The 24,451-nt window shown below is 50.5% G+C and overlaps 2 protein-coding genes across 2 annotated transcripts in view; both read left to right on the top strand.

Annotated features, from left to right (window-relative positions):
• Window positions 1–2,509, top strand: part of LOC105094589 (keratin, type II cytoskeletal 2 epidermal) — a 28,590-nt gene extending 26,081 nt beyond the window's left edge. Inside the window, exons 16-18 of the mRNA XM_010986655.3 lie at window positions 576–796; window positions 1,909–1,943; window positions 2,049–2,509. Of these exons, the coding sequence (XP_010984957.3) occupies window positions 576–796; window positions 1,909–1,943; window positions 2,049–2,509 (717 nt within the window). The remainder of the gene's footprint in view (window positions 1–575; window positions 797–1,908; window positions 1,944–2,048) is intronic.
• A 7,853-nt stretch (window positions 2,510–10,362) lies between these two features.
• On the top strand, window positions 10,363–20,322 carry LOC105094588 (keratin, type II cytoskeletal 73). The gene is made up of 9 exons (XM_010986654.3): window positions 10,363–10,809; window positions 12,039–12,253; window positions 13,073–13,133; window positions 13,762–13,857; window positions 14,583–14,747; window positions 17,380–17,505; window positions 17,897–18,117; window positions 19,116–19,150; window positions 19,913–20,322. The coding sequence occupies exons 1-9, from the start codon at window positions 10,363–10,365 to the stop codon at window positions 20,167–20,169; spliced, it is 1,623 nt and encodes a 540-aa protein (XP_010984956.1). The 3' UTR covers window positions 20,170–20,322.
• The last annotated feature ends 4,129 nt before the right edge of the window (window positions 20,323–24,451 follow it).

Raw genomic sequence — 24,451 nt, 5'->3', positions numbered from 1 at the left:
GGCACTTGGCCTGGGGTTGGACATTAGCTTTTTAAAAAATGAAAAAAAAATTGTTTTGTTTTGCTGGTTTTTTTGGTGGTGGGGGGCAATTGGGTTTGTTTGTTTATTTATTTGATGGAGGTACTGGGGATTGAACCCAGGACCTCGTGCATGCTAAGCATGCGCCTTACCACTGAGCTATCCCCTCCCACACTGGACAGTAGCTTTGGAAGAGTTAATGGGACAGAGAGTCAACTCCGCAAGGAACAGAAGTTCTGGGAAGTGCCACACATTGCATGTTTTTGTCTGCAGCTGTAAATGGGGTAATGACTCTGGTCCTGGGTTATGAGGATCAGAGGCCATTACGGAGAAAGTGTATGGGTCCAGTCAAAGGTGACTTGGGAAGACAGGGGATCAGAGACAGCAGCAAGTCTCAGCAGGCTGTTTGCAACTTGCATTAACTCCAAGGGGACCCAACACTTTTACGGCCAGTGATTGTGGCTTCTCACACTTTGTACAACTCTGCTCCCTCTTCCCCTCTGCCAGACAGACTCTACTCTCTGCACCAACAGAAACCTTTTCTCCTTCTCTCCTAGTGTAAGAATGTGCAAGACTCCATTGCAGATGCCGAGCAGAGGGGAGAGGATGCCCTCAAAGATGCCCAGAACAAGCTGTCTGAGCTGGAGGACACCCTGCAGAAGAACAAGGAGGACCTGGCCCGCCTGCTGCGTGACTACCAGGAGCTGATGAGCACCAAGCTGGCCCTGGACGTGGAGATTGCCACCTACCGCAAGCTGCTGGAGGGCGAGGAGTGCAGGTGAGGGGCCCCGGGTCCACCCTTTCCTCTCCCGGAGCCAGGGCTGGAGGCAAAGGCAGGGAAAGCGGGGCTGGGGCAGAGCCGTCTGATGGCTGAGAGCCGACGTCACTGTGTTCCCCGAGCAGAGATTCAGAACACAAAGTAACACGAAGAGATGTAGACGTCTCAGTTTGGAACAACTAACAAGGCAGATGAAATTTTAAATTAAATTAAGCAGTAAGTTAATCTTGGTCTTTTCTGAGAGAGAAAACAACTTCTATCTGCACAGATCAGTCCTAGACAGTCTCTGGGTCTGCAGGGTGTGCGGCCTTTTCCTCCCTCTGCTTTGTGACCCAGAATAGGGAGGTCGTGGGTGGGAAGGAGCTGACTGGCCGGGGCATGTGCACCCAGAGCAGGTGCTCGATCTAGTTCTTTGCCAGTATCTGGAGTGACAAATGGAACCATTCACTAACCTCCAAAGGGAGCCTTTCCCTCCTCTGTGGTCTGAGACCTTTGTCAGTGCCCTCAACATCCCTGGTGACTGAATCCCGCAGAAGGGACTAGAAGGGAAAAGCTACCAGGGCCACCAGCAAGCCAGTATGACAGAGATGGAGAGCTTTGCTCTGGCTGTGGCTCAGTACCTGTTGGCGAGGCCAGGCCTCCTCTCTCCACCTTGCAAGAGGAAGTGGGAAAGATTTCAGATGAAGCGAGGAGGGTCGGGCAGGAGGGCGGGATAGGGAGGCTGCACAGAGTCACAGTTCTTTCTGAATTGCATGTTCACAGTGTAGCCTCGCTTCAGAGTTTCTGCTGTGGCTTGGATTCTGAATATCAGATTCCCTAAAATGGATTTAAATAAAACTGTGGCTTGTCAGGTCAGAAGTGAATTTGCTTTTGACCATTTTTATCAGAGCGAAAACTTGAGAGCTGGACTGGGATGCCAGGTCTTGTGGACACGTGAAGCCCGTCCCCCTGTCTGTGACCTGGCAGCGCAGAGGGAAAGGGAGCTGTGTAAGGCCCTGGTGGCTGAGTTTCGAGGCTGACCGGCACGTTCGTAGGTGGAGGCTGCAAAATAACATGTAGGCTATACCTAAGCGCTCTGCCAGGAGTTAACATTCTCTCCCTCTCTCTGACAGGATGTCTGGAGACCTCAGCAGCAGTGTGACAGTGTGTAAGTGATGGGGGTGTGGTCCTGCCCGAGGGGGCGGTGCGTCCGGCGGGCGGAGGCGGGGCCGAGGCAGTCAGAACTGCCGCGTAACAGCATCTCTCTCTGCAGCTGTCACGAGCAGCACCGTCTCTTCGAACGTGGGGTCCAGGGCTGGTTTTGGAGGCCATGGTGCTGGAGGTAGAGGGTCCGGTTCTGGAGGAGGAGGATACAGCTCTGGAAGCAGCAGTTATGGCTTCGGAGGCCGAAGGTCCAGCTCCAGAGGCAGTGGTGGAGGAGGCTCTGGCTCTGGTGGCGGGTATGGCTCTGGAGGAGGATATGGTTCTGGAGGAAAACACAGCTCTGGAGGCGGCTCCAGAGGGGTCTCTGGCTCTGGGGGAGGGTCTGGTTCTGGAGGAGGATACAGTTCAGGAGGTGGCTCCATAGGGGGCTCTGGCTCTGGGGGAGGGTACGGCTCTGGGGGCGGCTCCAAAGCGGACTTAAGCTCCGGAAGGGGAGGTTCTAGCTCAGTAAAGGGTGGTTCTGGCTCAGGTGAAGGTCACGGTTCCAGCGTGACCTTCTCTTTTAGATAAAGATGGAGTCCCGCCCTTGACTCTCCCACTCCAGAATGTAGATTACTGTCTCTGTCCATCTGATTGACAGGAAGTCAAATCTGGTCATTCACCTCTGATGGTATCTTTTGGGGGAGAGGGATGCCCACATACAGTTTCTGAAATATTTTCTCTCCAAACCAGTTAGCTGGAGCCAGTGACACCCTCAGTCCCCGAGGGAAGAGTCACAAATTGTCTAGGTGTGTGCTTCCAGCTGTGCCCCCATTCCTGGCCCCTTCTTGCATTGCCCGTTGGGTGGTCCTTTTTCCAACCAATATTCCGTTGAGGACCCCATCTCGAAGCCTGCACATTTCCCCTGGCAGTGCCCCCAGGGAAATGTGTTTCTGTGTACATAGCCCTCTTGTTTGCTCAGTGTCTAAAGTGACGTGGTCTTGGTGTCTGTGCAATAAACTTCATTTGCAATTCACAGCCTGTGGTGTGTGTTTAATGTCAAACCTTGGCAGAGGTGGGTAACCAGGAGCTGCAACTCATTGCTATCTAACTTAAGACACCAGAAAATGGAGAGCTTTGGAAAGGATGGGGAGGGGAGGCTTCCTGGAGGAGGAACATGCCACCCGGGGGCAATGTGGCCCAGAGAAGCCAAGGGTGTTTTCTTCTGGAAGTCTTTAAGAACAGAGGCGAGCAGGGGCTAGCTCTGGAGTCAAGAGATGGGTGTGGTGTTCTTGAAAAGTATCTGCCAGACCTGGGGACTGTGATTTTGCCAAGAAATCAACAGGGGAACTTGTAGAAAATTCTCTTTCCCAGAAAAAAAGCCACTCTTCTTAAGCATTTTCCCACAGACTGCCCCCCTCCCCTTCTCACAGGAGCTCTGACCTGAGGCTCCTTCTCCTCAGGGTGAACCAGTGGAAGCCCCTGAGCTCCCATCCAGGCTGTCTGCAGCTCTGGGCTGCCTTGGAAGCCTCTTTCCTTCTTTGCACCATACTCTTTCTTCCCTGTCAACTCAAATGAGTCTTTAGCTTGCCTCCTCCAGGAAGCCCTCTTGAATGGAATGTTCATGATTCTTCTACTTGCTGTGATGTGGGGAAGGCCTTGCATAGGAGTTGAGAGACTTGAACGCTGATCTTCATCTTGGAGGAATTGTAGGGCACTGAATGAGTCATTCTTATTTCCAAGGCTCGAGTTTTGCACCAGTTAAAGGAGATGAAAAGAGAGGATCTCTACAGATCCCTCCAGCTATGATAAAAAGAGTGCTGTCTGTGCTGCTAGGTCAGCCAGGCTCCTTTATTAAGCCTCCCCACCTAATGGGGGGTCTGGGACACAGAGTCAGGAGAGAGGCTTAGAGGCGCTGTGTGTGGATGGGTGTGAGCACCTGAAGCTCCGTGATATTTTCATCCTATTTCATTTGAGTTCAGCGAATGTCTGTTGGACAGTACTGCATTTGGCTGTTTTGGGGGTACCAACGCTCACAAGAGACTGCGTCCTGCCGGGAGCTTACAGTCCAGTTAGGGGACGGATAAGAAATTTACGAATAGCTATCAAGACAAGGCAGCATGTAATTAAGAGCCACTCAGGGTAGAGGTGGCACCTTAAAATCACCTGGGGAGCTCATTCAAAATGCACATTCCTGGTTCCAATATCCCCCTCTGCCCCAAGTTTTCACTGCAGAAGATTGGAGTGGAACCCAGAAATACGCATTTTAAACAAGCTTCTAGACGAGTCTGATGTTGGTGATGCGGGGAACCATGCTTCGAGCAAGGAGGGTACAGGATGATAGGGCAGGGGAGATAGCTCAGATTCCTGGCCGGGGTCCAGAGGAGGAGACCAACCAGACGAGGTGGCCGAGTCCTGCCAGTGTGCACAGGTGTGTGGAATGACTTCTGCCAGGCCTGCAGCTTCAGGGGGAAGGGGAGAATTAAGGGTCTGAGATGGGACCACTGGCCAGTGTAGTAACCTGCTTTTTCCTGGCCTGAGTGAAAAGTCGTGGGTGGAGCCTGGGTCCAGAATGTTCCCTCAGGCAGCTGCTGTCATAGTTATGGAGTGACCAAAGGAAGGGATCAGGGTCCCTGGCCTGCCGGAGTGTTTTCTAAAGGAAAGGCTGTTTCGCTTCCCTGCGGTGGGGTTTGGAGTCTCATAGGGCTTGACTGCTTCTATTGTAAAAATAATACTTGTTCATTATCTCAAACTTGGAAAAATAGTTGAAAAATTTAAAAACTAGCCATTACAGGAAATAACTAGCATTAACATACACACACACACATATATATAATATTTTGAATGCATTTTTCTTAATTATTTAGCTTTAGTCATTTTATTTACTTATTTATTTATTTAATGTTGAATATTTTTTTACTGAGTTATAGTCAGTTTACAATGTTGTGTCAATGTCCAGTGTAGAGCACAATTTTTCAGTTATACATGAGCATACATGTATTCATTGTTGCATTCTTTTTCACTGTGAGCTACCACAAGATCTTGTAAATATTTCCCTGTGCTATACAGTATAATCTTGTTTATCTATTCTGCATATGCCTGTCAGTATCTACAAATTTTGAACTCCCAGTCTGTCCCTTCCCATCCCCCTCCCCCTTGGCAACCACAAGTTTGTTTTCAATGTCTATGAGTCTGTTTCTGTTTTGTATTTATGTTCTTTTTCTTTTTTTTTTTAGATTCCACATATGAGCGATCTCATATGGCATTTTTCTTTCTCTTTCTGACTCACTTCACTTAGAATGACATTCTCCAGGGACATCCGTGTTGCTGCAAATGGCGTTATGTTGTTTTTTATGGCTGAATAGTATTCTATTGTATAAATATACCACATCTTCTTTATTCAATCATCTGTCAATCGACATTTAGGCTGTTTCCATGTCTTGGGTATTGTAAATAGTGCTGCTATGAACATTGGGGTGCAGGTGTCTTTTAGAAGTAGGGTTCCTTCTGGATATATGCCCAGGAGTGGGATTCCTGGGTCACATGGTAAGTCTATTCCTAGTCTTTTGAGGAATCTCCATACTGTTTTCCACAGTGGCTGCACCAAACTGCATTCCCACCAGAAGTGTAGGAGGGTTCCCTTTTCTCCACAGCCTCTCCAGCATTTGTCATTTGTGGACTTTTGATAGCCATTGTGGCAGGTGTGAAGTGATACCTCATTGTAGCTTTGATTTGCATTTCTCTGATAATTAGTGATGTTGAGCATCTTTTCATGTGCCTATTGATCATTTGTATTTCTTCCTAGTCCCACTACACACCCTCTGGCCATTGACCTGATAATAATCTTCATAACAATAATGATAACAACACAATTACCCCTTGATTAGGTGATAATGACACCAGCTTGACTGCCAAGCAAGGCTTGAGGACCTGACATTAATTATTTTAAAAACAAAAGCTGAGCTTTCCCATAAAGAGGGAAAATAAGGGTCACTTTTGCTCACCTTCTAAAGCCAAATAGAAATAACATATCATCCTATCGGCACAGGTGACTGAGCAGGGAGAGAACACAGGGTGAGCATGTGCGTATGTGGATATGAGTGTGTTGCAGAGCAGTGATTAGGGATGAAAATCTGGTTAGCGCATAAAGTTCCCAAACAGAATGAATTTCCCATAAGTGTATTAGAAAGTATGGCAGAGATGGGGAAGATCAAGGTGGGTGATGGAAAAGTAGGCAAGTCTTTAAAAGGAAACCTAGGATACAAGATCTTCTCCATAAACAGTGGGGACCCAGGGCTCTATTCACACCCCTTCTAGCCTGGCAGTTCTCACTGGACCTTTATTTCAAACTGAACTCCACCTGGAGTGTGGTTCTAAGATGTATTTGCTTCTCTTACATTTTTATCCTCATCCCTGGAGAAGGGGAGACCCATGAACTCAGATCTCACGTTATCTCCAGGTGGACGATCCACACTGGCTTTCCCAGGGGATGAGGTGGGGCCAGGCAGGCATGCCTGCCTCCTCCGGGTCCCTGCAGATCTCCCTCTCCCCTCCCACCTTGGGTGAGCACCCAGGGTCTGTGAATCTTCTGGAGGACTGGATGCCCCAGAATGAGTCAAATGGGGCTTTAGAAAATCAAATAAAAACAAGTTTTTGATAAACCATGTTTGCAGGTTCCCGGGGTGATGACCATCAACGTGGATGACTGTGAACTGATAGTGCAAATGAAAAAGTGTGCGCCTGTCCATACTTCAGGACTAAAGTAGAAGTGGAGTTTTGCTTTTACACTTGGCAGTGGTTGCTGCTCTTGCAGATCAACAGCGAGCTTCCTGCCTCTCCCAGCAATACAGCTGAGCCTTTGCTGAAGCTGCTGAAGCTTTTGCTCTGGTACCTCCAGGCATAGCTCTGTCTGCTCATGGTGACTCGGGGGACTGAGTGACACTGAGAAGGTGGGAAGAAGGTGTCTCAGTGTTTCCCTGCTGGGGTGCAGAGGGCTCCCCTTATGTATCTCCTGGAGTTGGCAGCTGGCTCCAAGTTCATGGGTTTGACTCCCTTGAAGCTGAAAGTGACAAGAAAATAAATCATGCTGTCTACTTTGGAACAGTACATCAAATGATCACTGCGGAGTCAGCAGGGTTTTCTAATTATTATTTACCAACTATCTGCTGACCAAGGCAATGCGAGGCATGTGTGATTATACCACCAAATCTCTCAGATAAGGTGTTTTCTGGCATCTATTGGTTATCTTTTTTCATTGAGTTTGAGATCTTCTTTGTTCTTGTTATGACAAGTGATTTCTGGTCAGAACTTGAGTCTTTGGGTCTTATTTTTGTTGCCTTCTTCTGACATTACCCTAGCAGGGGAACGGGGACTAGTGGCACCCCATTACTGCCAGGTGGAATGTGAAGCCTAGGTTCCCTACCTGGTGTCTGCCATCACTGATGGATCTGGGACTTGTTCCTGTCTGGTGGGGGTGAAAGTCCCAGCTCCCACCTTGGCCTTCCCTGACATCCCCAGTTGCCGGGGGAAAGGGGCAGTTGGGGTACCTTATAGCCTGATGGGTACAGAGTCCAGGATTCTTACTCTGCTTTAGCTGGAGAGCGACAGGGAGGGGCTGCAGTGTTTTTTTGTGGTGTTTGTTTGGAGTAGAGCGGTTACTCTCTGTAAGTTTTCTGTCTTGCTAGGCTGCCCCATCCCTGGAGCTTTGGCTAGAGAGATTAGGCTTCTGTTGGCTTTAAAAAAAATCTATGCCCTCTTCTTCTAGGTTGCCACTTTCTTCTGTTCCAAGTCTGAAATACATGAAACAAATAGAAAACCCAGAGAACCCACTACCATGTCTTTCTTTGGCTCCTGAGGTCCCTAGCTGGCATTCCTTCTTCTCTCGTCCTTTAAGAGTTTTCCTACATTTGTTTTATATATAATATCCAGGTTTTTAGTTGTTGTAAGTGGAAGAATGATGTTTACACCATTTCTTCTGCTAGAGCCATGTCAGAAAAAATATGTCTATTCTATTTTCTTGGATGAGAAATACTAAATATTCTTTTAAAACATGGTTTTATCCTGAGGCTGAGAGGAGTTGATTTTCTGCCTCCTTTGTGTTGACTCATTAGAGATTCCTGCCCTAGAGACCTGGGGAGAAACTAATGGCAGAACTGCCCCTCTGTGGGAACCGGGGCTGACTGAGTCATTGGGTGAAGATTAGATGAGGGTTCAGCTGGCATTGAACTTCCCCTGGTAAGGGTAGTGACAGGGTATAAGATGTAAGGGGCCCACTGTTTGAAAACCCGTTAAGGACAGTTTAAGGTAGGTGCTAAGGAGCCTGTCCTTAGGGGGAATGACTTTCTGAGGATCCTTCACCACTGATTCTGGGTGGTAGGTAACGAGGACTTGGGGAGGACAGGATTAGGGTCTTGTCCTCAGGAAACTTTCTGGCAGTTTGGGAGGGTTGGCACACACCTGGGATACAGGCAGAGACATGGAATTAGAGCAGACAATTGGTACAATCTGGAGAGGCTGGCCAGAGAGGAGTGGCTGGATTGAGATGAGACAGAGAAGAGTCCCCAGGGGGCCTCTGTGGCAGGTTCCCAATGAGGGAAGGCCAGGGTGGGAAAGGGGAAGCAAGGCCCATGTGGGGTGAGAGGCTGGCTGCACTCACCCACTGCACTGCAGAGCTGGCATTCAGAGTGTGAACACTTGCTTTCAGCCCCTTAGGGAGTGAGCTCAGAGCCCATGACCACAGTCTGCAGTTTTGCTGAGACACGGGTCTGGATCACGTTCATCCTGATGCTGACATGTGGAAAGGGGCCAGTTAGGGAGGGATCCTGGCTGGGACACTCAGCATCCTTTTCACAGCACTGCCTTGCCTCACTCACTGGGCCGTATGAAGAAATTGCAAAGGGATAAATCCTTGTGTCTAGTGAGAAAAGACCGAAAGGATTGCCAAGTACCATGCTGGTAGCGAAATTAAGACCATCTAAGAAAATGGTTCTTCTTAACTAGAAAGTAGCTGTTTTGTATAAAAAAGAAGGGGAGGTTGAATTTGGCAATTGCTTGTTATAATAGCAGTAGAAACATCATAATACAGAATAAGGTCAAAATCTCTGCACAGAAATGGAAGCGAGAGATTGGTAAATTGAACATTATATGGAGGAAATTACATTCTGTGCATATGTTTGGGATTTGGGAATTGTGAAACTCTTGGTCACATACTTTGACAACATCAAGGGTCTCATAGAATTCAAATGTTTGTCCTCCTCTCTAGAATTGTGACCTAGGCTTCTGTCTTATTAATTCATGACCCCAGAGCCTATTACAGTACCTTGAACAGAGTCAGCCCTCAACACAAGTGTGTTAAATGAATGAATGGGTGAATGGACAAGTATGTGGCTGGCTGGCTGGCTGGCTGGCTGGCTGGACAATATATAAGGCCTGCAGAGCACTGAATGTGGGATCAGAAGATCAGTCAAATAGGTCCGCAAGGCTGGGGACTGCATTTTGTTGGGCGTTTGCATCCCGTGGGATTCATATAAAGAAAGGCTCATGAAATGTTCATTGTCCTCAACTATTTGAGCCTTTGTTTTCCCATTTGTGAAAGGTGGATCCTCACATCTCCTTTCCAGGTCAAGTAGGTTAAATGAGCTTCTGTGTCTAAGGAGCTCTTTTAATGCTGGAAAGCCCTGCACCAGTGTCAGCCACCATGAATGGTGACAATTCCAATATTTCAAGGTCAAGGGTCGGGGCAAGGGGAGGGTACAGGAACTAAGTCAGTGCGTGAAGGTGAAGGCATGCAGGGCAGCCTGGCTGGCCCAGAGGGGCAGGAGACGAGCCTGGGAGGGCACAGCAGGGGCCTGCAGCCAGAGGGCTGGGCATGGATTCCTAGTGGGCTTGTGGCCCAGGGCCTTGGCCATCCATGAGAACTGTCTCCAGGAACCCTGGGAAGCCAGGTCGCGGAGTCTTTTCCTAACCACATAAAAGCAGTTCAGCCAGGGTCCCTGGAGCAGCCCATCTGATGCTGGTACAGTTGTGAGATCTCTCACAGATGATGCTGTCAATTAAAGGTCTCCCCTCTGCACCTCCGCAGTCCAGTACCCCCTGCCAAAGCCCTGGGGAGAGGCAGTTGAGGCTGTGAGAAGCCTCCCAGCCAAGATCTTTCTAGGGATAATTTGGTCAGCCTAATTACCCATGTTAATTAGATAAGACTCAAATTACAGGAGCAAGGCTTGCAAACCCTGCACTTTGGGGGATTTCAAGTTATTTACCTGATGTCTCTGATTTTGTTGGGAGAAAATGATTTCTTGCTCGCAGGCAAACTAAACCCACAAATTAGGGCACTGTCTTCCTCCTGAGCCCTATAAAGCTCAGGTCTCCCGCCTGAGACCACAGGCTGGTGAACTGCATCTCATCTAAGGGTTAGCTGCTCTTTCCAGCTCTCTGGCCTCCCCAGCATGAGCCGCCAATTCACCTGCAAGTCGGGAGCTGCTGCCAAGGGGGGCTTCAGTGGCTGCTCAGCTGTGCTCTCAGGGGGCAGCTCGTCCTCCTATCAAGCGATGCACAAAGGGCTCAGCTGGGGCTTTGGAAGCCGGAGCCTGTACAGCCTGGGGGGCGCCCGGAGCACCTCCTTCAACATGGCCAGTGGCAGTAGACGGGCAGGGGTTTATGGTTTTAGCCGAGGCCGGGCCAGCGGCTTTGCTGGCAGCATGTTTGGCAGTGCGGCCCTGGGGCCTGTGTGCCCGACTGTGTGCCCTCCAGGGGGCATCCACCAGGTCACCGTCAATGAGAGCCTCCTGGCCCCGCTCACCGTGGAGCTGGACCCCGAGATCCAGAAAGTTCGTGCGCAGGAGCGGGAGCAGATCAAGGCACTGAACAACAAGTTCGCCTCCTTCATCGACAAGGTGGGACTTTCTGGAGAAAGCTAAGCCCTAGGATATCTACAAAGCCGTAAAGCCTGGCCACTCCTCTCACGGGAGCCAGACCAGCTCAGACTCCGGTCGAAAAACAGACTCGTAGCCCATATGATACACCCCAAACTATACAGTGAGGCAGATGGGGATGAATGGTGCCCTAGAGCAGTGGTTCTCCAAAGTGGTGCCCAAACTGGCTGCGCCAGCATCACCTGAGCACTCGTTAGAAACGCACATTCTCAGACCCCACGCCGTATCTACTGAATCACAAACTCTGGAAGTTGGGCCCGGGACCTGTGTGTTAACAAGGCCCCAGGTGAAGCTGATGCACCCTTGAGAACCACCGAGGAACAAAGGGGTAGGAGGGTCTTGGGAAGAGGAGACTTCCAGAGCTTAGAGGAGCAGGGGACACTTACCAGGGGTGACAGTGAGGTAGGGTGGTGAGGCATGAGTAGGAGTTCGCAGGATGGAGGTGGAGAAAGGCAACCTGGGGAGAGAGAGCAGTCACATGAAGAACAATAGGCCTTGTCTGGAGACTGGGGAGACCTTGGGTTTGGGTGTTGGGTGAATGGTGGCATATTGTGAAGAGTACAAGAAGAAGTTTGAACTTGACCCTGTAGGTCAGGTGGAGCCATCAGGGGGTTTTTTAGCAAGGGAATAGTATGATGCTTGTAGACGTAACTTGAGAAGGCTGCTTCTCCCCTTGGGGAAGTGCTCTGAGTTCACAGAGAACTGGACATAAAAGCCACACAGGAGAGCCCAAGACTCCAGATCAGCTGAGCACCTGCCTCTGGCTGGGCTGGGAGAGGCCATGACTGGGGAGATGGAGAGCAGGCAGAGCACAGGCCGGGCCACCAGGCCGGGCCACCAGGCCAGGAGTCAAGGTGCACAAGAACCAGTACGGGCCAGTTTACGTGTCTAAAGACTCACCCCACAGAGGGGGTCCAGGCTGACCATCAGCACTGGTCCAGGCAGGTGAGGACAGGTGCACAGGAAACAGATCTTGACTAGAGGGAAAGGAAGATGTTGAGGCCCCCTCCTGAGGCCACTCCCGCCCCCCAAAAGAGAACCTCGGTTGGACGAAGGGCCCGGATGGGGAGGGGTACAAGTGCCATTTTCTGAAGGATGAAGCTTATGGAGCATCAGAAAACACAGCCACTGTCCAGGAAAGGAAACCCTACGGCCTCTCACCATTAACTGTCTGTTGATTGGGGTTCCAGGTGCGGTTCCTGGAGCAGCAGAACCAGGTGCTGGAGACCAAGTGGGCGCTGCTGCAGCAGCTGGACCTGAGCAACTGCAAGAACCACCTGGAGCCCATCCTCGAGCGCTACATCGGCAACCTGCGGAAGCAGCTGGATGCGCTGTCCGGGGACAGGGTGAGGCTGGACTCGGAGCTGAGGAGCGTGCGGGACGTGGTGGAGGACTACAAGAAGAGGTGAGCGGGGACCCTGGGCCCAGGCTGACAGCTTCCCAGGACTGGGCTTTCCCTGTAGACACTGAGATGTCTGCCTCTGACGTCGGGGCACTGAGCTCAGGTGGGAGTGACCCGTCCTGAGCTCCTCTGCCCAGGCAAGATGAGGTCCTTCTCTTGGTGGCCAGGAGGGCTGGGCAGTGGGCAGCCAGCCTCTTGGGCAGTGGTGGGGCTGTCCTGGTGGGCGGCCGCCTCCTTGGCCCACTCCCTCCTGCTTCCCAATAGCGAGATTCCAAGGGTGAGTACCCCACAGCCTCTTGGGTCTTAAGCTCATCAGGTTGCCCCCAAGTTCCAAGGAACCAGGTAGGGCAGGGAGTTGGAATTTCTGCTGGGCTTCCTCATTTCCCTCAGGCCCTGGACATTTGGACCATGCTCTTCTGCCTGTCCCAGGGGACAGTCCATCCAGCTTCCTCGGGACTCATGCTTGGGGAGGCGGGTGGGGTTATTGGTAGCGGTGTCAGGCAGCCGGGTGACACAAGAAATGATGGCTGAGAGGGGCAGTGGCGTGTGCCTGGGATTTGGACACTGAGTGGGAGGAGGAAGAACCTATTTACTCTCTAGGCTCCAGAGGAAAGCTAGAGCCAAACCATCGGTCACTTGGTCCGGGAGGGCGTAACTTCCTACCCCACCCACAATGCTGGCCATATATTCCTAGTGAGTTGGGCAGAGCTGCAAAGATGTAGAATAATATCTGTCAAAAGGCATATAACATGGACATCTCTGTAGTCCTTTCACATGAGGACACACACACACGCACACTCTTCCCTCTGATGTTTCCTGCAGGTATGAGGAGGAAATAAACAAGCGCACGGCTGCTGAGAATGAATTTGTGGTGCTTAAGAAGGTGAGGAGAGGGTGCGTGCCCCTTGGTCCCCCAGGGAGTGGAGTGTGGGGGGCACGGGAAGACTGGGGCCTGTGCTCCCTACAGAAGGGCCTGGAGCCGAAGTTCCAGAAGAAGGTGGGGGGGGGATTTGCAGTTTGGGGACATCCTGGGACACCTTGGTGTTTATCTAGCACACATCGCTTTGTCTGTTCTGTGTTTTGTGTAAATGGGCAGAAGCGCAGATGTGGATGGTCCCTCCCCGGGCCATGCCCAGGGTGGATTGGAGAACAGGACATCTTTGAGACAGGGTGCCGGCTTCCCCCTCCAACTCAGCCTGTCTTTGGCAAACTGCCCTTGGCTCTGACTGACCAACCATGTGGGGGATAGGGCTTTTTTCTGTATCTTTGAAAATAGAGACAGTAAAACGATTCCATCCTTGGATGAGGCAGAAGGAGTTCCAGGGGCATGAGGGTCTTGCCCAAAGTCTCGCAGTGAGTCCTGGGTGGAAGTCAGGTTCCTGCCTGTTGGGTCTTGACTCCATTCCCTGGGGCAGCCAGCCACAGAGTGGAGTGCCGGGGTGCCAATTTCTTGGAAAGCCCTGTCTGGGCTTGAAGAAGGGTGATGTCAGGGGGTCTCTGGGTTCCCTTAGGACGTGGATGCAGCTTACATGAGCAAGGTGGAGCTGCAGGCCAAGGTGGACGCTCTGGACAGAGAAATCAAATTCTTTAAGTGCCTGTATGAGGGGGTAAGTGTCCCCCAACCCCACTCCCAGCTCTGCCTTGTGAAAGGACAGACATGTGAATGAGCGGTTACTTATCAGGAAATTTAAGAGTACAGAGAATCTCCAGCATTTGGAGACTGGGAGCTCTGTAGATCAAAGCAAGAATGACATTTAACCTGATACCTCCAACTGACTTGTGCCATCAGTCACAGCCTGGCCTCCAGATGTCCCAGTCTCACATATTTCTGGAAGCCATGGGGCCCTAAGGGGCTCCCACTGATCTTTAGCCAAGCGCATTCTCATTTCTTCCTATCTTCCCTCTGCTGCCTGGGGTACTTCCTCAGGTCTTAAGTATGCATCCCCAGGGATGGATGTGGGAAGTCCTCACACCCTTTCCACCATGTCTATGACCATTTGTCTGTTGGCCAAGCTTCTGTGAGCTCCCAGGTCCTTAGTGTCTCCTGTGTGGTGGCCCAGCTGTTTCCCCTCTGCCTTTTCCTCTTCTAACCTGTCTCAGGTGACAGACACAGGGGTTTTTTTCATCTTGGGCTTCTTCAAACCCATCCAGCAGTTTTCAGATGTGCTGTTGGAACCTCTGGACTGGTGGGCTCCATCTTTGTAAGTTTTGGGGGGTACAGCTTGCATCTGTTTGGGAGGGTCTAGGAGCACCCCTGCTGGGGCAGGTCCATCACCTTGGTACCTTCCTCTGCTCACAAAAGGCATTTCAGGCTTCCTTGTTTCCCCTGCAGGAGATCGCTCAGATCCAGTCCCACATCAGCGACACATCTGTAATCCTGTCCATGGACAACAACCGGGACCTGGACCTGGACAGCATCATCGCCGGGGTCCGTGCCCAGTACGAGGAGATCGCCCTGAAGAGCAAAGCTGAGGCTGAGGCGCTGTACCAGACCAAGGTGGGGCTGCACGCCTCCCCAGAGTCACGTGTTCTGGGGTCTCTGGTCCAATCCCATGACCCACCATGGCCCCCTTGCTCTCTGAGAGCACAGCATGGTTCCAGGCACTGGAGGAGGAGACAGCTCTGACCTTACGATCCACTGAGACCACGCAATCATGAGAGGACACATACAGCTGAGTTTAAATGAACGTGTTGTAGCATCATGAATGCTAGCGAGACAGAGGTTAGGGAACTATTACTAGGTGGGGCAAGTCAGGAACAACATCCTTGGAGGCAGAGAGTTTTGAATTGAGTCTGGGAAGGAGGAAAACATGGGTAGTCAGCATCTCAACCCCCTCATTAATTACAATAAATTACGGGGTCTCTTCAGTGTGATCTGAGACCGGGGAACTCCTACCTTTCCATTCAAGTCCAACTCCAAGGAGAAAGGGGGAGTTTGAGTCCCTTAGATCTTAACTCCTCTAATGGGTCGTGGGTGGGAAAATGAGTCTTTAGATAACTTGGTTTCTCAGATCAAGAAGGCGGCTTCCTAATGGTCCTTTCTGTTTATCAGGATCCTTCTCAAGGGAAATCCACACTCTTGAGACCTTATCTTGTCCCTTCCCCTGCCTCCTTGCTACCCCAGGAGCAGAAGGATTTGACCTGCAGAGGCAGGAGGGAGGGAGGGAGACTTTCAAGGCCTAGGAGACAACTCAGGCCAGGGCTTCTTGAGAAAAGTTCAAACTCAAGTCCCCAGTTTCCAAATCCCTCTACATTCCTGCTGCCAGCCAGAATTGGAGGTGGCCATGTGGCCTTACCCCTCTGGATTGTTAATGACTAATGTTTAACCCCAGGGTCCTTCTGGAAGCGTTAGGCAGGTCTGCACAGACATGACTTGGGATCAGTTGCTGCTTGAGGTTAGTCACACGTGCACTTCTCTGGTCAAGGGCAAGCGCTCACCGAGCAGAATGTCATCAGTGTCGTCCTAGCGACGGAGTTCTGAGGGCTTGTTGTTGTTGTTATTCCCCTTTTGACGGGAACGTAGATGGAGGAGCTGGGGCTCAAGGAGTCTAAGTAACTCGCCAAGGCCATTGAGCTGCTAAGTGATGGAGCTGGATCTGAATCTCCATGGCTGACTGCCAATTCCATGGCTCTGGTTAAGATGCATTTAGGATAAGGGCTTGGGGTGGGCTGGGAGCTGAATGGCAGGAGTTTGCTCTCAATTTGCCTCAGGAGGAGATGGCCTGGTATCAGAACTGGGGAGTCAGTGCCTCTGTTCTGGCCCATAAAAGATGGGGGCAGTGTGACCAGAAGCAGGAAAAGGCCGCCTATCCTGGCACAGTGTTAACTGCCCAAGATTAGCAGCAAAGATAAGACACAGGAGCACAGTGAGAAGCCCCCCTACCTTCCAGGGGACTTGGTATCTTTAAGAAGGACCCTGAATCTAGGGCCACCCTGGGGCCAGATGAGAGACAACTGATAAGGCCAAGCACCCAAAGACAGACAGGCAGTTACAGCCACCAAAGTTCTGAATGTTACGTTTTTTTCTGTTTCCCAGTTCTGGGGTAGAAGTGACGTGCTCTCTGTTGACTATTCAATGGATGACATCAAAGGCAGGACTAATCCCAAACTAGTAGATGACCCAAAATTCATGACTGGTGGTGCTGGGGTAGAGTGGAGTCTCCCCCTGCCACACACACACAGATACACACACACACACACACACACACACACACACACACACACAATGTGTTTCCATGCTCAGCAAGACTGCCAGTAACCCAGGGCCCAGCGGAGCTATGAAGGGAGGAAATCACAGAAAATACAGGGGGGCAGCCCATCAGCTCCCTCTTTGTTTCATGCGCTCATGCATTCATTCATTCATCAGACCTACTTTGAGTACCAGCCAGACCCTGTACTAGGTACTGGGAATTCAGAAATAAAATAAGAGGTCCCTGCTATTCAGTCATTCTGGGTTTAATGGGAAAGACACAGAAACTGTGCTCACAGTACAGTATCATAAGACCTATGGACCGGTATGCTGGGGGCTATGGGCACAGAAGTACACCCAACTCGGGGATCGAGGAAGGCCTTCTGGAGGAAATGAGTCTGCACTGGCCGAGTTGGAGCTGGCTAGGGCAAAAGGGAGGGTGAAGGGGAAGGGTTGTCCAGCTGGAGGGAGAGGCTCATGCAAAGACTCAGAGACTTGAGAGCACACAGGGAATTTCTGGAACCTGGGACTATTTGGCACGGGTGGAGAGCCAAGGAGGTGACAGGTAGGGGAAGTGAGAAGTAAGTCTGGAGAGGCTGGTGGATGCCAGATCTCCAAGTACGTTGTGCCAGGCTAGGAGTTTGAATTTGGCCTTGACTTTGAAGGGCTATAGGCAGAGGAGTTTCATAATTGGAGTTGTGCATTATAAAGTTGCAGCGTGGAGAGTGTGGGACTTTTCGATAGTCTTAATGGCCAAATCTAACTATCAGTGTGGTCAACTGTGCTTGAGGCAAGTAAATACATCCAATGAACAGATGGTTGGATGGAAGGCTGTTGAGAGGACTGGTGAAGCTGGGACCCCTGCCCACCTCTGCCACACTCCCTGGGTAAAGACAGTCTGCTGGTGAGCTCAGCTCCCTGTTTTGCTCTCTTCCCCTAGTTCCAGGAGCTGCAGCTGGCAGCTGGCCGACATGGGGATGACCTCAAATACACCACGAACGAGATCTCAGAGCTGACTCGGCTCATCCAAAGGCTGCGCTCGGAGATTGAGAGTGAGAAGAAGCAGGTGAGGGGTTCTGGGAGTTCCCGGCTCAGTCCCGAGGGAGGGGTGAACTGTCAGCACTGTCAGTCACACTCATTCCCCCAGGCCCTTTTCCTCCTCTGGATCCTCTGCTTCAGAACCCCTTCCTCAAATGGAAGCCTTGCTCTCATCCCTCACACTTAGCTCCCACTTGAATTCTGGAACAACTGGAAGGGTCTTTCTGGAAAGCCAAGTGGCTGAGAATGACAAGCCTCCCAGTCCCGGGCTGACAAGTCCCCATTGCCATGGATGTGGCTTTGCCCTAGGAGGTGGGGCAAGATAGGGGAGGGTCCAACCACAGTGAGAACTTGGTAGGGTCTAGGGAGGCTCAGGGTGCCTCAGAACTCAGGGAGAGAAAGTACCTCCCTGCCCTCAGTGCTCCAACCTGGAGATGGCCATTGCCGATGCTGAGCAGCGGGGCGACTGTGCCCTGAAAGACGCCCAGGTCAAGCTGGACGAGCTGGAGGCCGCCCTGCACCAGGGCAAGGAGGAGCTGGCCCGGATGCTGCGTGAGTACCAGGAGCTGATGAGCACCAAGCTGGCCCTGGACATCGAGATCGCCACCTACCGCAAGCTGCTGGAGGGCGAGGAGTGCCGGTGGGTGATGGAAGGGATCTTAGAATGTTGGAGCTGGAAGGACTTTTGGAATCCTCTGACTTAATTTCCCAAATGGGAGGTTGAGATCAGGCTACTGGAGGGGCTGGAAATGCTTTTCAGGTCACCCACAAACATAGTCTTAAATGGCATCCAATAATGAGAGAGCGATCTCCTTTATAATTCTCCTTCCCGTCTTCAGGCTATGATAGGGAGAAAGCTTCAGTGTGGTGCTGTTGTGTCTTTAACACCGCCGTGACACTTGCAAATATCCCAATTTAGTAAAGAGAAAGCAGATCCTAGGTTTAGAGTCTCTGGGCAGACAACAATATATGGCCAAAAAATTTTTTTTAATTGTTTTATTTTTATTATATTTATTTTTACTGCTACTGTTTTGGTCTTTTTTGTTCAGGTAGTACTAGTTTCTATTTACCCCGGTGATCTAAAACTTCCTTTTAAGCCAAATCGTTTTTGTTTTAAAAGGCAGAATCAAAGAAAAATACTAAATTTATAACAGGATGAGTTGTCCATGGTCATAGCAATACCAGGAAGGGTGGTAGATGAAGCACTGACATTTGAAAACCCCTGTTTTAACCCAGCACTGTTTTATAAATAAAACCCAGAGAGAAGTTACTGCTTCTAAAATCGTACAGTGAGTTCCTTAGGGGCAACTCCCGAGGCTCATATTTCCACACGCGCACTTATTTGGGCAGTAGACCCACAGGGGTGAAGCAGAGAGCTGAAGAGGAACTCAGTGGGAGGGCATCCGGGAGGCGGTGCCGCTGCTGGGGGCTCCGGGGTTGCAAGTTCGTACATCTCTGAAGTGGGAGGAGCGGGCTGAGGAAGGAGAGAGAGGAGCTCAGAGACACGCAGGCGCGGTGCATGCCACCTGGCCAGGGCTTGTGGAGGCCGAGCTAGGCTGGCTGATGACTTCAGGCCGGGGTGAGGGTAACCTGGGTGCCACACGATAGAGAAACAGCTGTGTTTTTCTCCCCATGCAGGATGTCTGGAGAATACACCAATTCTGTGAGCATCTGTGAGTAGTTAACACCCCTGAAGGAATATTTTTAGCCCATTAATGAACACAAAGTAAGTGGTCCTCTACCAACAAGACCCCCATGGAACAGCCTGGGTTGTGCCTGGCAGAGCACCATTGTCATAATCGCCTCCTTTGATGAGACCTGCTGCCTCTTCCTCTGTGGAGTCAGCTCCCCATCGCATTCTGACACTTCACATTGACCCCTTCCCGGAAATCTCAGCCATGCTAGGATGAGATTCTCCCCATTCTCTTCTGCCCCACCCCGGCTTTCCTGTGTGACAGAAGCTGGGAGCAGGAAGAGCGATACCTCCTGACTCTGATAGAGACCCGTCCACAGATTCACTGCATAATCAGTTTTGAGCTGCCCCACTGGTCTCCTAAGATTAGCTGGCAAAACCTCCCCTGAGTCAAGCAATCAGGAAATTCTTTGAAAAAAATTAAGAAAGTATTCTTAAGTTAAATGCCAGACTTGTCGGCTTACGTGATGGTTGGGCATCACCTGTCCTTTGAGGGAAGCTGTTGCTACTCCTGTTTGTTCAAACAAAGAGAAGGCTCTGGGTTTCGGGATCCTATGGGATCTGGGCTGTTTCTCCTGGTGCTTGAGCAGCTCAGGAGTTGAGCACGTGCCACTAAGACCACAGTTGATGGCGAGTGTTAAGAGGGAGGCATTTTGCTAGTTGAGGCTGGGAGGCTGGAGAGGACTTCGGGTCTTCCCTGACCTGGGACACAAGCTTATCCTTCCTCCCCCATCCTCCACAGCAGTCATCAGCAGCTCCACGGCCGGGACCGCGGGTGCAGGAGCCGGCTTTGGGTACAGCGGCGCCGGCGCCTATGGCTACTGGCCCAGCTCTGTTGGCGGGGCCTGCGGCATCACACCTGCGGGCTGTGTCACTGGCAGTGGGAACTGCAGCCCCCGTGGGGAGGCCAGAAGCAGGCTGCTGAGTGCAAATGAATTCAAGGACCCACCAGGAAAGACCCCAGCTCTGAGCTCACCCACCAAGAAAACCACAAGATAGAGTGAAGCAGTCGTCTGGGCACCTTGCTCTGGTTTCTCCTGAACCCTCTTTTCCAAGAAATTCCTCTGTCACGCATGTTACCGTCATCTCCTTGCTTTCCTTTGCCCTGACATTTCCTCTCTTTGCAACTCCCTGCCTTAGTCTTTCTTCATCTAGAATCAGGATTCTAGCCCCTTCTTCTGCCTCCATCCCAAGAGACCTCTCTTAACCCAGCCTCCCCTTCCTGAAGCATTGCCAAGGACAGAGACCCGAACCTTTCTCTGGACGGCATGCCCCCTTGCCGAGGCAGGCTTTCTTTGAAGGGCAATCCCAGTTGCTCTGCTGCTCCTTCCATGCCCTGGCTTAGGTAGTTGTTGGGCCATGTGCCCCACGAGATTGCAGGTCCACGGATAGACCTGCAAGGACCGTCTCCTGTTAGAGCCACATCAGCTCTGGTTGTCACTGTTCCTGGCCTGTCCGGCTGGGAGTACCCCTGCCCGCTGGTCCCATCAACGAAGGGATTTGTGCTCAGTATTTGAGTTCTGGTCCACATTCAAGCTTCTCTTCCCTGCTTCCCCATCTCACCAAAAAATCCATACAACTCATGCAGGCCTGGGCTGCTTCTCTGTCCTAAGGGAATCCTTGTCTCACACCACACCTCTTCTGTATGTAGAGGTCAGCCACTTGGAACACAGGGCATTGAAGGTCCAGCGTCTTCCAGAGTCCCAAAGTATCTTTTGATCTGGCTGCAAGAGATCCTTGCATGGACAGCAGGCCCCACCATCACCAATACTGGATTTGGTGACACGCAGGATTCATCTCTGTCCCCCATCCCCAGCAGAAGCACCTTCTAGGTTGTGCTTTTCTCAGGTCAGTGCTCCAGTGAGTGGGCACCCTTAAGAACATTCAGATGACCAGCAGAGGGAGGGAGCCAACAACTGTCTTGTGGCAAGATTTAAAACCGGTCAAGAGGCAGCAGAAGGCCACTTCCAGAAAGCCTGGTACTCTGGTTATGGCTCTCCCTTGTTTCCTGGGGAAAGGCCAAGGGTAGATTCTCTTTAAAGTAATGACCCATGTTCTCTTGGTCCTTGGTGACATGTCACCGGGTTGAGTATGGATGGGATTGTCTATGTACGTGTGTATGAGTTGTGTTTAAGCAGGGGGCCATCTCTGTTTCACACCACTCGGTTTCCAAAACACTCCTGTGCTCAGAGATTTGTCATAGGTCCCCAGGCCACGAGGATGTTGTCAGGATGGGACAGGAGACAGACAAAGTTAGAGGCCAGTGCACATTCAGGCTGGGGTTCCCAGGTGCATCAGAGCAGGGTCACTGTGGGTCCAGAGAGAGTCTGAGAGTTCAAGTCAATAGACTTGAATTCAGATTCAGTCCCTGTGACTAAGTGATGATCATGAGCGAAGCTCTCAATCTTTTTGACCCTCGTTTGTTTTTCCAGCTATAAAATAAGCAGAATTATACCCCCAGGTTGTTTTGTGCAATTCCTGGTAAAAAGTTCATGCCTAATAAATGTTAGTGGAAATGGAATCTTGTCTTCAGTCTTTTTGGTTCAAAAATGTAATTAGCTCACTGAAAGAGGTGTTTGGTTGCTGTTAAAGCAGTTCACAAAATCTAAACTTTAAAGAAACCATCTTATAAATGATATGCCGTTTATTTATTGCCTAAAGGAGAACTGGCTGGCAGAATAACTAATCTCAAGGAGGACACTCTTGGGACCACTAAAAAAATTGTGACCTATTCAAGGAATATTTAGTAAGTATCATGTGCCTGGTATGAGTTAGCACCGGGGACATAGTGATCTATAAGCTGGTCCATGCTCTTGATGGAAATGCAACCATAAAAATGTAACTATAACACAGATAAGATATTGGCAACACAAGAAAACACAGAGGCGGCACAGAGGAGGGAGTAGGCATGGTAGCCAGAGGCACTAACATGGTGAAATTAGCTCGTGGTTGCTGGAGGGGGAAGGACAGGCTGAGGAGTTTCGGCAGGTGGAGAGGGAGGGGGCAGCAGCACCTGGTGCTGGGGAGGCAGGCACAGCCAGGTCAGAGAAGCCCTTTCAAGTCTGCTAAGGAGCTGGGGTTTCACGCTGTAGAGCTCATGGGAGAAGCTACAGATGGACTAGGTGAGAGTCCCCCTCTGCCACTCCCTCACTGAGTGACTCGGGCAAGCTACTTCTGCCCCACGAGCCTCAGTTTCCTCCTCTGTAAAAAGGAGTCGCAGTTCCCTCATGAAGTTGCCACGAGAATTACATTAAATGAAAGAATGTAGGAGAATTATTTAACTTAGCGACTGCATGTAGTATGTGCTCAATAAACGGTTGCTATTAAACCGTTGTTACTGTTACCCCTCTAGTATTACTAGGACAGACTATTCTTCAAGAAGCCTAAGTGAGAGGGGACGTAGAAAATGTCTAATAGTGATCAGAAGATTATTTGATGAACAAGATAAAGAGTATTGGCTATTAAGAGATATTTCTACCATCCCACTCTTTGCTTGGATTCAGATAATTAACACTGATGGCCTCCAAGGGCAAGCCTGGAAATCTTAGTGGCTTAATTGAACACAAAAGAGTGTTTTTCACTCACAGTGCAAGGCAGGTTGAGGCAGCTCTCCTACGTGGTTCTCCCAATGGATGTCTCAGGAACCTAGACTCTCCTGTCTTGCAGCCCTGACACTTGGAACACACCGCCTCCAAGGTTACTGGGACAGAGAAAAAGACAGATGGAGGTGGCACGTGGGCTGTGAACTGCCTCGCCCTACTCGTGACACACTTCAATGCCATTCGCACTCAATTGGCCAATGTGACCCCATGCCCCAGCCAAAGCCCAAAGGAGGCCAGGAAATGAGGAGGAACCAAGGGCACTTGGTGAGACTGATGGTCTCTGGCATAACCTTCAGTGAAGGCACTTGACATCAGTCACTGCCAGAATTCTTTCTCCCTTGGGTAGTGCTGGGGTGCTGCTGGCACATGCCCTCCAGTCCATGCAAACAACCCCTCTTTGGTTCTGACAGTGGAACTGGGGCATATTGCCATAAACTAGACCGGGCTGCATATACACTTATACTTGGATCTCCTTCATGCTTTAAAGGAGATACTGTACGTCTGTTTGGATTAGGGATATTTAGTTTATCTAACAGCAAAATGGAGATAACTTGTTCAATGTTTCTTAAAGTCTATTCCTTGAAACCCTAGTTCTTATATTTGGTCAAGGAGGGGGCTGTATGGTCAAAAGTTATGGAAAGCATTGAGGTTTTTGTTTGTTTGTTTGTTTACAAAAACAGTACTTTAGGGGAAAGGGTATAGTTCAAATGGTAGAGTATATACCCAGCATGCATGAGGTCCTGGGTTCAATCCCCAGTACCTCATCTAAGCATAAATAAATAAATACACCTAATTACCTCCCCTTCATAAAACAAACAAAAAACCAAAAAACAAAACCCAGTACTTTAATTACTGACACTAGCATCAGCCTTCTTCTCCTTTCTTTTCTAGTTTTCTTTTTTTTTAACCAGGTTACCAGTAAGGGGGGGGGTGTATAATACAGGGATGGGAGGTGGGAGGCGCAAGCTATTGGGTGTAAGGGAGGCTCACCCAGCCACACTGACACTGTCTCTCCCCTCTCCAGAGAGAATGGACTATAGTATCTCCTCTTAGGCAGCTCAGAGAGTCCACCCTCTTTCTCACGCAGGACACCCCAGACTCTTCTATCTGTTGATCTGTGGCCGGCGCCATCTCCATCACTCACCAATGCCCACCACCCCCAGCCTTATTCCCCGTGGGGTGAACACCTTGGCTGTTAATACACCCTATGATTGGTTCAGTGGAGGCTGTGTCAGTCATTTACCCCCAGGCACCAGCTGGCTACCCCATTAGGGCCCTAGGAAGTCCAGGCTCCACACTATAACCTAGGGCACAGCATGAGCCCCATCCTGAGCACCAGCCTGTTTCACATTCAGCCTGAATGTCCCTGGTGCCAAGGCCTGGGTTGAGCCCCAGGAGAGCAGGGGAGGAAAGAGTTAATCAGAGGGACCTGCCAATCTGATGGAGGAGTGGGACACCTGCCCAGGACTCAGATGAACTGAGATATAAGAGTGATGAACTAGAACCCCACCTGGATGCCGTATAGGTCGTGGCTGCTTCTAACAGAAGAGAATTGAAGGCAACTTAGGTTTGAGAAAAGGAAATTGGGTTAGATGGAAGAAGATATTCTTGAGCTTATATGAAATCAGTTTCTAGAATTGAGCTGTAGACTCAGTTCAGGCTGGAGGAGTCTCCCTTGG

Source organism: Camelus dromedarius, chromosome 11 (assembly GCF_036321535.1).
Source record: "Camelus dromedarius isolate mCamDro1 chromosome 11, mCamDro1.pat, whole genome shotgun sequence".
Classification (NCBI taxonomy): domain Eukaryota; kingdom Metazoa; phylum Chordata; class Mammalia; order Artiodactyla; family Camelidae; genus Camelus; species Camelus dromedarius.
The sequence above is the reverse complement of the archived record's forward strand: the minus strand, read 5'-3'. Positions and strand labels throughout refer to the sequence as shown.

Coding starts and splice junctions, on each gene's coding strand:
- LOC105094588 (XM_010986654.3), top strand. CDS start 10,363: ATGAGCCGCCAATTCACCTGCAAGTCGGGAGCTGCTGCCAAGGGGGGC. Junction 12,254..13,072: donor GTGGAGGACTACAAGAAGAG/GTGAGCGGGGAC, acceptor TGTTTCCTGCAG/GTATGAGGAGGAAATAAACA. Junction 18,118..19,115: donor CTGGAGGGCGAGGAGTGCCG/GTGGGTGATGGA, acceptor CTCCCCATGCAG/GATGTCTGGAGAATACACCA.